The 16465-nt window shown below is 38.1% G+C and overlaps 1 protein-coding gene across 1 annotated transcript in view; it reads left to right on the top strand.

Moving 5' to 3' along the window:
• Positions 1 to 16465, top strand: part of LOC144523943 (homer protein homolog 3-like) — a 42583-nt gene that overhangs the window by 15975 nt on the left and 10143 nt on the right. Inside the window, 5 exon segments of the mRNA XM_078259914.1 lie at positions 1169 to 1300; positions 2005 to 2112; positions 7705 to 7713; positions 9830 to 9966; positions 13637 to 13793. Coding sequence (XP_078116040.1) covers positions 1169 to 1300; positions 2005 to 2112; positions 7705 to 7713; positions 9830 to 9966; positions 13637 to 13793 — 543 coding nt within the window.

Raw genomic sequence — 16465 nt, 5'->3', positions numbered from 1 at the left:
ACCCAGTTGTGCCAATTTAGCTCCCTGAGACGTGAGGCTTTTGGAGAAGAGACCAAAGAAATCTACATTTGGCAACAAATCCACCTCATCAGACTGTTCGCTAGAGAGTATTTCTGAACAGATCAACACACACCACAACAAGCTTTTTCACTTAGCTCTTATTCTGGCCTGGCTGTTGGATGTCTTTTCTTGCAAACATTGTTCTCCAGTAGACCTCTATAATGTTTTTAACTGTAAAGGATACAACTGCAGATTCAGACAACTACATTATCTAAATGTGAATTGTGGAATTAATGTTGCCGTGTTATTTATTGTTGCTAATGATCCTAAAGAAAGCCATAGAACTGAAAGCAAACACCAGCCTGTTTACTGTAATCAGCTGCTGCACAGTGAATAATTGGCCTCTTGATAATCAGATGAAAATCAGCATATTTTCTGGTCAAGTACATGCAAAGGAAAAATAACAATGAGCTGAAATAAATTTGGCTTTTAAAGGTGACCTAAATTATTAATGTTCTTGTTGGTTCTGAATATTGTGAATACTCTGTCTTTGAAAATTACATTTTGAAGGTATTTTAAGCATGTGACGTAGCTTGATTAATGCATATGATTAACATGGAACTGCAGCACCCCAGCAGTTAATGCACCTTCATCACAGCTATTGTAGTTGTAGATTTACTTAAAAATTCAAATACTGAAGAAATGAATGAAGTGAAAACATTGTTCTAAATACAGTTGAAGAAAATATCAAAAATGTGACTTTAAAAAAAATTGTAAATAATATTAAAACAAAAATGATAAATATGAATAATAAATGTGTTCCAGTGAACAAATTACTTTATTTTTGTAGCAAAGATAAGTATAAATCATAAAAAGAAATGTAACAATATAAAAATAATTTCTCTTCTATCTGTATGTCAGATTTATGTTAGGGTTGACCCTCTATAGATTGTGGCTGAACACCCTCCAGTGTGCATATTGATAATACAACATGTTTATTTTTACTCTCTGTTCTTGCTGTGCTTTTATGTATATATCCTGTATTTCTTTGCAGGATCTTTTTTTTTTTTTTTTATCACAACAACGTCCCACTTTTCCCACTGGGATCACCTTAAAAACTTTTGTTGTTCATGTTATTTATTACTTGTTTTATTGTCTGTCATGTCAGGCCATCATCAACAGCACCATCACCCCCAACATGACCTTCACCAAAACCTCCCAGAAGTTTGGCCAGTGGGCAGACAGCAGGGCCAACACCGTCTACGGCCTGGGCTTCTCCACGGAGCAGCAGCTGCAGCAGGTAAACACAGCTCACACACACCTCGGCAACATTCAAACAAAATACTTCAATACTTCAGAGTTTTTCATTTATTAGATATTACACAGAGAGGGTGAGGGTGAAAAAGAGGAACTCTGCAGCAGGAGAGTACAGTGATGTGATGATGTTCCCCCCCCCTCCATTTTCAATTCATATTAACATATCTTTTATACTGTCAGTGTCTGATGCAGCTGGATTTAATTTACACATAGACACAAAATGTCTCCAGTATCTTTTCCTAACCATGATGCAGGTTGTCGTACACTTCCTCCCACAATAATTATTATTTTATTTAGCTGCAAGATTTGGATTTTACTGTGAGAAAACAGAACATCTGTCACACACACAGATGTGTTTCTTTTACATTAAATTCAGCTGTCATCAAGAGTGAGTGCAAACTATGCTTAAATTACTATAATGAAATTACAGATGAAGAACAGAAAGGAGTCCGAGGTCACAGCACCTCGACAATAAATGGAACAAATATTTGTGTTACTCCAGAATGAAGCTGCATGATACATAAGTGATACAGCCAAGACGTCAAAGATATTTTTCTAAATGAACTTACATTATCATGTACAAGTACCAAAAGAAGATTTAAGGATGCTGTAGGTACTGTATGTTGTTTGAGTTTCCAGGTTATCTTGGCTGACCGTATAACTTCTGTCTTCTCTCTCCACCTGCAGTTTGCAGAGCAGTTTAAGGAGGTGAAGGAGACGGCCCGTCTGGCTAGAGAGAAATCTCAGGAGAGGTTTGAATTAGCCAACCCTGCGCTCAACATTGCAGCTCCAGAGGTAAAACTCTACTTTCTTAAAGTTTTGATATTTTGTCTGATTGGAGCATTCCCCAAGTAGAAAATGGAAACTCCATATACTCAAAATAACCAAAGCTATAAGTTATCATCAAGATCTGACAAAAGCCCTAATCAGCCAAAATAAGTTAATAAGGGAACATTTACATAGTAATACATGCATTTGCTATGCTTATTTATTAGTAGTTGTATAGTATAACAATAAATCACCCCATGAAAGCTTTTCCATTTGCTGATCTAAAAAAAACCTTTTACTGCAGACCTCACTGCAAACACATTTAGTGGGAACTATTTTGGAAAGGAAAAGAAAGTGTTGAAAACTGCCCACAGGGGGGTTGTGGATTAAGTAATCAGGACATTGTTTCTGGAAATACATTACTGTTAAGTTTCTTAAATTGATATTTGAGATGCTTTGAGCACTAATGTTAATGTTTCTTTACCGCCGTTATACTGGAGTGGTGGAAAAATTCTCAAATGGCATGGATATAAACCAAAACAATCTGCATGGAGGATATTTTCATTCCAATTTAAAGAGAGATTAAGAAGATTAGGGCTAATGAGAAGTAATAAAATGGTAATCTTTTTTTATAATAGTGTGACCATTATAACAAGCAAATTGTCCACTGTGTGCAGACACCAGGGAACTGCCAGCGTTGGTAAGGATTCAAAAACCACTAATATTATTCTATAAAATTGTGAAAAGTTTGTTGATCAGACTTTAGAATAAATATATTATTATATTTTGAAATGTGAAAAGGTCTAGCCATGGCCTTTTAATAGGGTTAATGGTCAACAGTTTCAGGTTCAGGACCTTAAAGGGACATGATGGTGTCTGTAACCCCCAGGCCATTACAACAGAGCGGAGTGGTAATACCCCAATGAACTTAGTGGCTTTGTTTCTATTTTAAACATATACTGAATCACAAGGGATTAGATATATTCCCATCTGGCCACTCCATTATTCTCCCATTGGTTAACTCCATTAAAAGATTTCATGCATGACAAATGGATATGGTAGGCAGAAAGAATCGCTGGCACTGAAGGTGTTTGGAGGGGCAGTAATGGCCGGGGCTGAGAGAAAGAAGAATGAGGGATCAGGAGAATGGAGGAGAGCTGAATCATCTATAATTGAAGAGAATCTGGCTGCTGCTGAAAGGACAATGGCCAGCTTTTATCCTGCCAGCATCAGTGATTTCTTGGTAGACTTGATAACTTTGAGGTTCAGTTGGAGAAGTAAAAGTTTACCTGAAGTGGAAACTTTTCGTTCTTCAACAAGCCACACTGTAGTGACATTACAAGTAGATTACAAGACACAAATTATATTTTTTTTCTGGGGCAGTTATTCTGACATTTACAACATCGACATCAACTACTAGGACACACCCTGTTTGGGCGGCTGCAGAATAATTGTTAAAAAATGAAGGAAACTGTCTCATTGCAAATTTTTTGCTCTGCTAGTCTTGTTTATCTAGTCTGCCAAGTATTAGCATTAAGAGTGTGTTTAGTTGTGTCCATGTGACATGGATTCTTAACAGACTAAAGTGTGTGTGTGTGTGTGTGTGTGTGTGTGTGTGTGTGTGTGTGTGGTTTGTCTATTTATTTAGCAAGAGCAGAGAGAAAACACTGCTGGATACGACAAAACAGAGCATTAATACCAAGAAAATCAACGGCACAAGACGTCTGGTGCACAAACTGAACAAAATAAATCATCAACTTAGCTGTCATTTATTGGTAAAGTTGTATTAAATATTGTTTTAATCAAGGCCAGGGGACCACTTTTCTCAGAGTAATGATGCTGGACTGAGCTGTACAGAAGCAGGCATGATACGTTAAAGGTCAACTTAATCAGTAATTTCCCCTCAATCACCTCTCATCTTTTAACTTAATGTAGTTAGTCCGATTTCTGGGGTAGATAACTCCCCAAACTAAGTGAAATACTGTCATTCTACTCTTACTCAAAATATATTTTAGGTTGATTGAGTCTGAAGTGTAAAAAGTCCTTTTGATGGTTGCAAATTAGCTTTTAATTGAAACACTTCAGATCAGATTAGGGCTCAGTTTGCTAATGCCTCAGTGTATTTGACATTGATCAGCTACTTTCTTTTCGATCACTCTAATATCTTATCTCAAATTTTTTTAGACTAGGAGTCAATGACAACCGCTTAGTTTGAGATCTAAATGTTTGTAAATTAGAAGGAAAAAAAACAAACAGATAACGTAATAAACTGGATGGATTAAATAAATTGATCCTGTTTCACACATGAGTTGTATGTTGATATTGCAATTCTTGCCAGTTGTACACCGCTTTGACCAGGAAGAGTTAGTACAGTACTCTAAAATACTGGTGTTCCTATGTTGGAATAAAAATGGATAACAATGAATGGATGAATTTGTCAATGGCGGTGAAGAAATTAAGTATAAAACGGCTGAATTCATGCCCTCAGTGTAAAGTGCAGAGTCAAACTGCACACAGAGAGGTCAAAGGTCAGGGTCAGCAAGCATTGGTGTTACATCCTGTTACCATGGCAACCAGAGACCTGTTTGCCTGTTGGGTAACACACACACAGAAACACCACCTGGACAGAGCTGTAAGGTCGGACTGGGGCGAGCAGCCTGCCCCGATTTCTAGAAACACAGCAGCAGTCATTGATTTTGTGTCGGGCAAACACAGAGGTGTTGTTGAGGTTATTACCACATCTTCTGACTCACTGCTACGCGTTGTAAAACACAATAGTGCTGACTGTCTGAACCTGTGTAATATAGCAATAATACCCAATCAAAGCTGTTATGGAGTGTGAGTACACAAGGTTATTGTACGTGTGACGTACAGCCGAGTATTGATGGCTATAATGCCAGTTAAGAGCTCCATTAAGGCTTTTATTTACCAACGTGTGAGTACTGTTTAAAGCTTTCTACAAACGTCTGATCGTTTTTGTAAAGGAAAAGAAAACTGTAAAGATCACGGACTTTTGGAGTTTTAAGTATACACAATAACTACAATGCTTGAGTTAAATGTTGGAACTACCTTTTTGTTTCTAGATACAAAAAGTCAAGAGGTAGAAGAAAAGGAAGGTAATTGAATAATACTGGGAGCAAACAAACAGCCAAATATGCAATAAACCGATGAACCTACAGCAAATGCTGGAGGGAAGCTGCAGTATTTTGTCTTGTTTTATTTCCCATTCAGCTGGTCAGTAACAGTCGTGGTCAGTAACCATTTACAGTATTGCAGAGCTGTCTCTGCAGCCTTGTGCTCTATGCCTAGTCTGCCTCTGATATATGTGGATGGCAGCAGGGGATCTGCATGCAGTAAAGCTTCAGCTTTCAGGCTTATTTGCAGAGCTCAGAGATAAGATAAAGGAGGAGATGGTGTAGTCCAGTGAGATAAAAATGAAGAATAATCAACAGCAATATAGAGAGCATTGCAGAACTGACAAGTGCAAAGACGCAAATCATTTTTATGCCATGAAATATTTATGGGATATATTACATTTTTTAGTAGATGCTTTATTTAAGGGTTTTAGTATTGACCCTAACCATTGCTGTTTGTCATGTGTTGTGCAGTATAATATAGCTAATTTCTAGTTTTTTTTTAAATTAATAAATATATATTAATACATTTTCTAATTCTTTAAGAATTTGCAACAGTCAAGAGGATAAATAGTCATAATATGCTAATTGAATCACTGACATATTAAAATGAATAGAGGATACACCCACTAACACTAACTAACTCAGAGGTGAGTTAACATTTGTTTTAAAAGACCCAAATCCCCCCCAAAAATAGAATAGTAACAACAATAATAGAACAAATAAATAATTAACAAATAAAACTTAAAATAAAACATGATTTATGACATGTTAAAAATGTGTCAGATTACTTATTGGCCAAGGTTTCCAGGCAACCAGAGGAGACTCCAGGAAGTTACTGGTCCCAGCCAAGAAATAGTTTGGCCACCGAAAAACCGCAAACTGTCACTTTTATTTTCTTTGGTTTATGTCGAACAAACGAAATTGGGGAACTTTAGAGGTGCTGGTAGGCACATTTTGTAATTGATTGAGAGTGCCTGGAAAAACTAGCGAGCAAGTGAGGAGAGAAATCAGAATAGATTGCTTAAAGTAATGGATAAAAGGTTGAAATGACCAGCCTCTGCCAGTTTAAGTGGTGGTAGTATCTTCTTTTTTTCTACTTAAAAAAGAAAAATAGAGACAAAGCCTAAACATGGACAATTCCAAGAGCACTGTGTCTTGTATTAACAAATTATTGTAACAATATCCGTCTTTAATACAGTGAATACTGTTCACCAGTTTAATATCCGTTCAAAAAACACATTTGGGAACATGACGTGTGGTGTTGATGAGCTCATCTTGCAGGGCTGTGGTGTTTGTCAGACCAAACAAAGGTTGTGAACCAATGATCCACACAGTAATGGTACATAAATGCCAAAAAAAGAGTGTAGAAGAAATGACATATCTGCCCATAAATCATCTGAACAACAGTATAAGGACACATAAGCCATTTTCCTTCTCTGACAGGTAACCAATGTCATTTATTTGCGCTTGCTGATTGGCGCTTTTTTCCTCCGCTATCTCCTCCCATATATGGTATCTGTGCAGAGGCAGAGAGGCAAACAGAAATGCCAATCATCAATATTTTAAACCACAGACTTGGCATTACAACCAGCTAAAAACAAGGGTGGGTTTTGGGCTGTGTGTGTTGTGTAGTCGGAAGAACAGGTGCTACAAGGGAAGCCTGAGCATGGACCTCTGATGCATGAATAAATAAATCAGGTGTGTGGTCTCCGTGAAACACGGTGTAGAAACAGGAGCTTTATAAAGCTAAGGGAGCAAATGGACTGATGCTCAGATAAATAAGTAAACGTTGTAGATGTACTTAAGACTAACAGTGGCACAGAGACGTCATGATGAAAGCTCTCAGGAAAGCCGTTGAATATTTAAAGTATCTGGGATTTCCATCGATTACAAAGCAAGCCTCCTCTCAGGACCTAGAAACGTTTTTAAGTTGCTGCTTTGGGGTTAATTCAACATGCATGTCCACACAAACACATTTATTTTTTCTCGGATTTTATGGTCTTTTAATTGTATTTTAGGTAGTCGATGATACAGTAAAGAATAGAAGAACAAATGTATTCAATCAGCATCTATATTTGGTCTCTATTGGTGTTGCTAAGCGCTTGCTGCTCACTTCCCAGGGATCACATGTCACTCAAACAAATGTGGGCGGGACTATGACCTCTTGGACTCTTTTGATAACCGTTTGTTTTCTTTGTTCAGCCTTCAGTTTCAGTCACTGTTCCTGCTGATGATCTTCGTCTTCTTCTGTTCTCTCTAAACAAACCAGACACATACAATGAATGAATACCTGTGCATAAACAAAGACCCCTTGAAAACAGTGAATGGTAAAGCTTTCATGAACTGAGCTCAGGATGGATCACTGTATGGTTGAAATAATGGCATGGTTTTAATTATGTAGTAACTATTTTCTCTGTTTCTCCTCATCGGCCTCTCCCCTCTCCCTGATTCTGATGCACCACGGGACATCTTCATCTCTTAGCTCTCCCAGGTGCGTAAAAACACACACTCCACTCCACAATCAAAAAGCTATCCAAATACAACCATCTTCACTGCGGTGTTCGTAGTCATGCTTCTCAGTGTTGTGCGGACTATTGTGCTCAATAATTCATCTGGAGTCTGATCAAAGTTGACTTCAGAGCAACTTTAGCTTCAAAGCACAGCTGGTGTTTGCTACATCAAAAGTAAAGTTTTGTTAACAACAGTAACAACAACACAAAATGTAATTTTAATATGTACATTCTATCGAAGATGTACAGAATATGGCAGCTAAATACATCTGAATTTACTTCATCAGAGTTGAGAAGATCCAGACTGCACACTTCATCAAATATCCCCTGAGAACAGACAATGCACTGAATTGTCCTTTTTAAAAGTAAAAAATTCCTCTGAACTCTGCCTAATTAGTTGTTGGTCGCAGGCTTGTACTCTAGTGTCTCTGCCTCGTTTCCACTCGGCCTGTTAGCGAACAACATACGGAAAAACTGCTGTAAATTTGTAATCCCATTTATGACTTAAACATGATCCACAGTATGAATTATTCAGAGATGCGCACAGCCGATCCCTTGGCTTTGGGGTCGGACTGGAGTTGTGTTAGCTTTGATTTTTACCGTTCTTGGGTTCCTTTCACTGGACACAGTACTCATCCACATGAGTCTGCTGTGTGTTTTATTTCCATATCCATCCATAAGGTCAGAGAGAGAGCTGCTCAGCTATATATAATAAACCTTCGTCCTCAGGGGAATACACTCACGCTTGCACAAATTAATAATACAAGCTTTTTTTTATACAATAAGTGCAGGGTTGTAATGCTTCAGTGAGGCACTTGGTCGTTGACAAGTTCAGGTTTAGGTTACCACACAGAAAGAAGAAGAAGAAAGACGTAGACGGGCGTAAAGAAATGTGCCCAAGCTAATTCATCTGCGTGCTTTTGATAAAAGGCTTTTAGCCCACAGCCTCAAACTGAGGAAAATGGTTCACAACACTGTGAAAAGACGCTTGAACCCATTTCTGGGCAGCAGGGAAGGAAAATATGAAAGCAGATTGGTTAGAGTTGACTGTGCCAGGCTGGAGTCAAGCCATCTGCATGCTGTAATGTCACATTCAAAGTCTCCTTTTGACATGAGAGGAAAATAAATGGCTCTTCTTGTACTGTTCAATTTATTTAACCTTTATTTTATACTGTAGGCTACTCCTAAATACGTAAGAAAAAGCAAAGGCTGCTGACTTTTATGTTGCAGATATACAGTAGTGGTTTACTTGACTTACAAATCTCCCAAGGAATGAGTTGAACCTTCCTCGTTGTATCAGACACCAACTGTCTTGTTTGAAGCCCCCTTGTTTCAAGCTAACTGTATGAGTTAATATTAACAAGCAATTATTAGCCACTACTTATTGTATTAGTGATATCATGAAGGACCTAGTTAGTTCTAGTGGTTTCTAAACAGACAAAACAGTCAGATGGATCACTAATCAATTATCTACAGTAGTTCCTAGTTCCTGTACCTTAGTCATTTCCTGTTGAATCAGAGGCCAGTCAGATCTCTGAGGCTGTATGAAGACAGCTGGGCTCCACACATGGCTGGTTGTTCTGCATGGAGCCTGTTTACAGGAGCACAGACATATCGAGCACTGACAGGTTGAGCTCTGTCCTGTTCCGCTGCTGTCTTGTCCGTTTTGTTCTGATGACAGGTCTGGATATGGAGACAGTAATGGGCCTGTTACCAGCTCCAACCTAAACCTCTTAGCCAAGTAAATTGTGCTTAATCTTGTATGAACAGTGTAACAGCCACAATCGAAAATCTATTCATGGGTATGCTGGCATATTGGAACACTTAATGTAATTTAGAACACCCACTCTGAACAAAATGATGTAGTGCAGAGAAAATGTACTAGTTGTACCCTGTTAAGTGCTCTTGTCCTCTAAATGGGCACTTTATATTAGAGGACTCTGGTCTGTCTAACCTTCTACTTCTTTATTGGTTTTCCAGTAGCAGGTTTAGTGCCGATACCGAATAAAATGAATGTTGTATTAACAGAGCTGCTACTGATTTTAACTTTACAACAGAGCTCATGTCCTGTTCCTGTTGTCATCCCTGTTGGTCCAGGAGTTGTCGGAGGATCGTCATTCTCCGCCGCTGCTCGCAGTCAACGGTCCGGGCGAGGAAAAGCTGTTTCGCAGCACAAGTGCCGAAGTGGAGCTAACGGCAGAGAAGGAGAGGGTCAAAAAGATGTTGTCTGAAGGGTAATGACAATGTTTTTTTTACTTCAGCAAGAAGTTTATCCCTCATGCCTCTGTTTGCACCAGGCTTATTGTCTGGAGAGAAAAGAAAGCGTATTGCCTTTTAATGACTTTAAGGCCATGATAAGCCCCTCTTGTATTTGAGATTCATGGGCAAGACGCTCAATACTTTTTACATTTCAATGTAGTCTTACATTATCAAGTTTAGTCTTCAGTTTGGGTTTCTTAGTCTTTCTGTAGTTTTTGTTTTTTGTTACCTAATTAGCCTTTTAGCAGTGGTAGAAGAAGTACATTGTACATCAGTCCTTTGCTTAAGTAAAATTCTTGAATTCAAAATGTTACTTAAAAGATCAAAAGTAAATGTACTCATTATGCAAAATGGCTCCTTTCACAGTCTTATATTATTATAGAATATTATATTATTCTGTTTTCATCACTAGCGAATACACGTAAGAGCATTTTAATGTTAGTCCTTCAATGGGGAGCCAATTTTAGATACTTTGTATACTACATGGTAGATGGCATAGAACTGCCTTATATCATATAAGCATATCATGTGTTTTGTTTTTTATGTTTTTATGTAAAAAGTAACTAGAACCTATATCTGTCAAATTAATGTAGTGTTACAAGTTAAAATTACAAGTATTCCCTTTGAAATGTATAAAGTAGCATACAATAAAAATATTCAAGAACATAACAAAATGGTACAGTAGTAGTACAGCACTTGAGTAAATATATATACTTTCCACCACTGCCTTTAAGTTTTGCATTAATAACCTGCAATGATCAGAACATGTGGTCAGACTCTGAGAGGATCTCATTGTTAACAGCACTTTAAGACTTTTATTTTATTCAACATGCTGCACATGCATCCATGCTGTATAGTCACACTTTAAACATTCCAGTCCACTCCAATACAGTATAATGAATATTTACCTATAGAGACCAATGTTTTTGTTTAGCTTGTGCAATTCCTGAGGCCAGCTGTACATGGTATGTTCAGTGTGATCTGGTTTCTGGATTGTTTATGATATAATAGTTTGCCTGCAGCAACACATATGGCATGAGAATAACTAGCAATATAGCAATAACAATAATACACAAAACAAATAGACATAAAGTACACATTAAAATAAAACAACAGGGAGAGCAGCATATGTGAGTGTGTGGGAGGACTGAAATGGAAATTCTATCCGATAGAGTTGAACAAGTTTACTACAAAGGTTGTAATCCCATCTCTGACACCCAGCTTGGCTACATGAGCAGATCGAAATAACCAGAGCACTTTGTTGAGCTCTGTACAGTGAATGGAATTTACTCAAACTGTTAAAAGCCTGTCCTCACGACTACAAGCCATTAAAATGCAAAGCATTTATAGAGTGCGTACCTCTGGTAAGGCCCACAATTCTTCACATTTGTTATTTTAACAAAATAAATGTTTATTAAATGTTATTCTGCATCACATTGTTTTTTTCTGAATTGTTTTCAAGTGATTTTAGTAGTTCATGAAAAATACCAAAAATGTTTTCTCTGCCTCAGCCATGGTTCAACTTTTTGCCAAAAGTCACTGAAAGCTGTTGACAGGTTTTTGAGATATCTTTATTATTATTTTTTTTTTTTATAATATCTTTATTTATTTTTATTTTACATGCATATCTTTTTGAGATCTCTTTTAAACAAACTAAGCTGAAAACATGACCTCATTGGCACAGGGAACACGTTTTGTAGAGACTGCAGAACTCTGGATTTATTCTGTAAACAACACATACTGTTATCCAGCCACAGAGCCGAGCTGGTACCCATTGCAGCTGAGGGTTTTCTTTCTAAAATGAGAGCTGCTATTTGAAAAAATGACACATAACTGACAGGGGAAAATACAAAATATATTATAAACTGGAAAGATTCTCAGTAAGGTGTGGCTGCAGCAGAGAGGAGCATCACATCCCTACTACCCGAGACTTTGTAGACTAAATTCTAGTTTCTTTTTCACACAGTGAATCCAAATTAAAAATGTAAGTGGCCATGATCGATATTTACAGGTAGGGAGCTGTTTCAGAGAAATAGCTCTAAAAACTCACCGTAAACTACCTACTCAGCACCAATTTTGCTGGTCTTAAGACCAGGCAGGCCTACTGGCACTGAACTTAAGCAGCATAATTATCATCAAGATGGATCCCGGTACCCATTATTGATCTGTGACAAGGAAGCAGAAAAAAACATTCTGACCCGGCTGCTTTACAACCTATTGTCCCGTCGGTTTTATTTTATGATTGTCATAAGCCTATTTAGGTTTTTTTTTCCTATTGCCATGGTGAGTGGTTTTATGGTTGCCAAGCTGTTTGTTTGGTAGTCATGGAAATTACTCTGTTTCCTAAACTCCATCTTCTGGTCTGAAAGCTCTCTGGAATAGTAAATGTACCCACTGAATCCTGACATTTACCGCCACACAGGACCCGATCCATCTTTCCCGCATGTTGATAAAGGATAGCACTTCACCCGTGTTGGTTTATTTTTTCCATAGCACCCTGTGTCTCTGTAATTCTCCACTAATAAAGGAATATGCTGTTCTGTTCTTTTGCAGGTTATAAGCCACATTTAGGGCTGGGTACCGAATTCAATACTTTTTAGGCACCGACCAAATTGCATCTGAAGTATTGAGTATCAAAAAATGCCTTGTCATTCAATACCCAATTTCAATATGTAAGGAGTAAATATCATCAGCGACAGTGACCCAGTTAGCATGCAGCATGCTTCTACCAAGATCTAACAATGTTTGTGATTGGTTGTCTAACGTTACATGTCGCAGAGGCAGGCAGGAAAAACTCTACGTTACGCACAGAGAAGAGGCCCACGTTGTAGGAGCTGAAAAATAAATAAAAAGGTTTTTGCCGTAATGTTGTAATTTCTTTTTGTGTATAAAATTGGTATCGGAAAAAGTATAATTTAGGAACCGGTATGGAAGTCACGGTAATGGTATCGGTACCGGTATTGAATATTTTTGAACGATACCCAGCCTAGCCACATTGTTTTTAAAAAGTCCACTCGCCAAGACCTGAGTAAACCTACTATATTGACTAATGTGAAACATTATTTTGAGACTGAACTTGTAATATAACATTGTTTTACTACACTGGTAATTATTGCACTCATTAGGTGATAACTATTTTCACATCAATCCTGGATAAGAACATCTGTAGCCATGTTGGACTTAGTGGACATAGTTCCACTTGTGCAGGACTGAATTGTAAGGTGTGTCTCAAAGACATGAATGACAAAAGAGAAACCAAAGAGATAGAATATTTAATAAATTATAATAAAAAATTGATAATAAAACTCACATTTAAGGGTAATTTACAAGTCAGTGGATAGATTAAAAGAGACAAACTTATTACAGAGAGTAATCCATTTCTGTCTGACATTACAGTACATGGCTTTATTGCTTCTTAAAATTAATGAATACATGTCAAATATAAAATTTCTTCAAACAGCTGGTGCAGCATGATATAAATGTAATCTATATTTTGTATGTTAACAATAGATCAAATGAGTATGTGAAAGCTCAGATAAAAACAAAGCTCTAATAAACTACTCGACTACCTTCTCACCACTAAAATAAAGTAAATAATTCCAGCTTTACGTTGAGTGTCTGTGTCTTTTTGTGACATCCCCTCAGGTCAATTTGTGAGATAAACCTGGAGGCTGAACTCTTCACCCTGCAGGACAGTAACTCCAAGTTAGTGGAAGCACTGCAGGAAGCCAACAGCAGCGTGGAGCAGTGGAAGAAACAGCTGGCTGAATACCAGGAGGAGACCGATCGCCTCAGAGACCAGGTGACGTACAGAGTGTGAACAAATGAACACCTCATATCACAATATCCCTGCAGATAATAACGATGTAGTGCAATCCATAATGTTTGGTGAAGGCTGACACTGTTGAGGTGTTGATGATTCAACTCCGTTCTCCTTTCTGAGGTTGTTTATGAAGTGTTATGTTTCTACTTGACACAATTTAGAGAGTTTATTCGTGCCTCATCACATCATTTTTTTGAAGTGTTTGCAACTGGTGCACCAGCAGTTCAGGCTGGATGCAAATAATAATGCACAACAATTTTACCCAGTATCAGAGGATCATTATTTCCTATTTCGGGACACTTCAAAGTGTATTATCAAACCATGACTAAAGGCAAAAAGAGGTTATGTTTCAATTGTTTGTAATCTGTTTTGTGTGAGTAGTAGCATGGCGCATCAGTGTTGTCGCTATGGTTACCTGCAGTTTAAAATACTATACCTTGAGTATATGGTTTTCACTTCTCTTTTTTTTTTATTTTTATTTTTTTTTCCAATCAGAATTGAGGGATGTTGTTTGTTGTGTAGATTGTAACGCCTTCTTAGACAAACTTGTGATTTTTGGTTGTATAACGTACATGTAAAATTGACACCATTAGAGCACCAGTTTAGAACCATAGTTGACTGGGACCATTTTTACACCATGAACCACAAACCAATATTTTCTGTTGTCTTGGTGTAGATTGTAGTAGGAGGTCCAATAGTAACCACTTTAGTTTCCAAAGGTCTGCTTCCTGTCAATCACTTCACACCCAAAGCAGACTGAGCTCATGTAGTGGCGTATGTATGACACGCCAATTCGTATGCCATTATTGGCGTGTTATCAAGATGCATACTCGGTTTTTGACCGTTTGGCCTCCATTGACTTCCATCCATCCATTGAATCCATCTAGGGAGATTGGTTGGGGTGGAGGATGAGTAAAACACAGGACTTTCACCCAGGAGAGCGGGAATCGTGTCCTGCGTGTGACGTTTCCTTTGTGTCCAGCGTGTGATGTTTCCTTTCCACGTTTGTTGTTTTCCTAAACCCAACCCCGTTCTTTTCCTAATCCCAACCGTTTCTTCTTTTCAACCATTTCTTCTTTTCCTAAACCAAACCCGCGTGTGACGTTTCCTAAACCCAACCGTAACCTCGCGATAATACGTAGCCTCGCGATAACACGCCACGTGGCTACGCTGTGACGTTGCAGACTGCCGTCCACTGTATAAGGCGTAGACATACATGCGGATAGCTCAAAATGCGTACAGATAATATGCCACTTGGCTTTAAGAAAGTGGCGTGTATGTTTACGCGAAGTCATGTCATGTTGCCCAAAGGATGAAATATGTTCTCCAGCTAATCTCTCCAAAACAAGTTATTCTATGAACTATTTTGTCTTTTTTTTATCTACATCTGCTGCACGTCATCCTTCTCAGTGTAGTTTGAATACTGTAAACCTAATATATAAATAAAACTCACAAAAATCTTGTAGATGTTATAATTATTCTGCATAACTGCGGGAATTATAAACTAGATATGCAGTAGATCAGTACATTAACTTGAACTTGCATTGTCACTAATTAATAATTGTTTAGGTGGAAGCATGTGACATAACGTATATGTATGCATATGGTTTAAAATGACCGATGAGGTGAGAAGAAAAAACTCTTTATTTAAAATCAAAGCAGAAATACAAGTATGTTTTGCTTCTATGAAACATTTTCCTTTCATTCCCTCACTATGTGACCACTCGGATAGCAACTGGATATTATGCAGATTTTCTTTTTATTCATGCATCTATAACTATCACACTGAAATCCCCACGTGGACTTGGTCTCTTCCAAACTGCAGATGCATTTTTCATCCAGCCCCCCCTCCTTGGGATATTTCTGTTGACAGGCTCCCGTGATAATCGCAGGGCCAGAAGAACGCAGACATTTCATCTTTAATTCAGAGAGGGAAAATTATGCCCTTGGTCAAGCTTAACAAGGCTTCTTCAATGCGACAGAATGAAGTGCTGCCGCAAACCGGTCTGCTGTGGAACTATTACCACCAGTGACAGAAAACTGTCCCTTTTATTTTTAGCCCACATTGTGGTTTCATCTATCTCTACGAGCCCAGGTGAAGGTTACCCCCCCACCACCCTCCAAACACACACACACAGCTACACACACACTGCAGCAAAGTCAACCAGGTGGCTGGAAGTAGAGCAGGCCTCCAGGGTTTGGCAAGGGGGTGTTGAGGGGGGCAGGGATGTTTTTTTTTTTGTTTTTTTTTTGGGACAGGACACCCTATACTGCCCACCCTTCTCCCTCCTCTCTGCCCCAGTTAGAGGAAGAAGATAAATCATCATAGGTGCAGAAGGAGAGCGGTTGGCTGGCTTTTTCTCCCTCGTCACACTCCCGGCATCAGCTATGTTTGTGTTCATCCACAGCAGACCATTTATTTTCTGGGTTGACTCTGACCCCTGCTCATTTTTAATGAGAATTAGCAACACGTAGAGTGCAATACGTAGGTTATTTATTGTATTTAATTGTAGGATACCTGAATAGGTGTTTTTGTTCTTGTTCATATTTGGTATTTTTTAGTAATTAATTTGACATTTACTAGTAGGTCTTTGCTGGATTGTTTTACGACATTTGTAATTGTATCTGTTGTAAGGTCTTGAATTATGGAA

This window comes from Sander vitreus, chromosome 9, assembly GCF_031162955.1.
Source record: "Sander vitreus isolate 19-12246 chromosome 9, sanVit1, whole genome shotgun sequence".
NCBI classification, from domain to species: domain Eukaryota; kingdom Metazoa; phylum Chordata; class Actinopteri; order Perciformes; family Percidae; genus Sander; species Sander vitreus.
The sequence above is the reverse complement of the archived record's forward strand: the minus strand, read 5'-3'. Positions and strand labels throughout refer to the sequence as shown.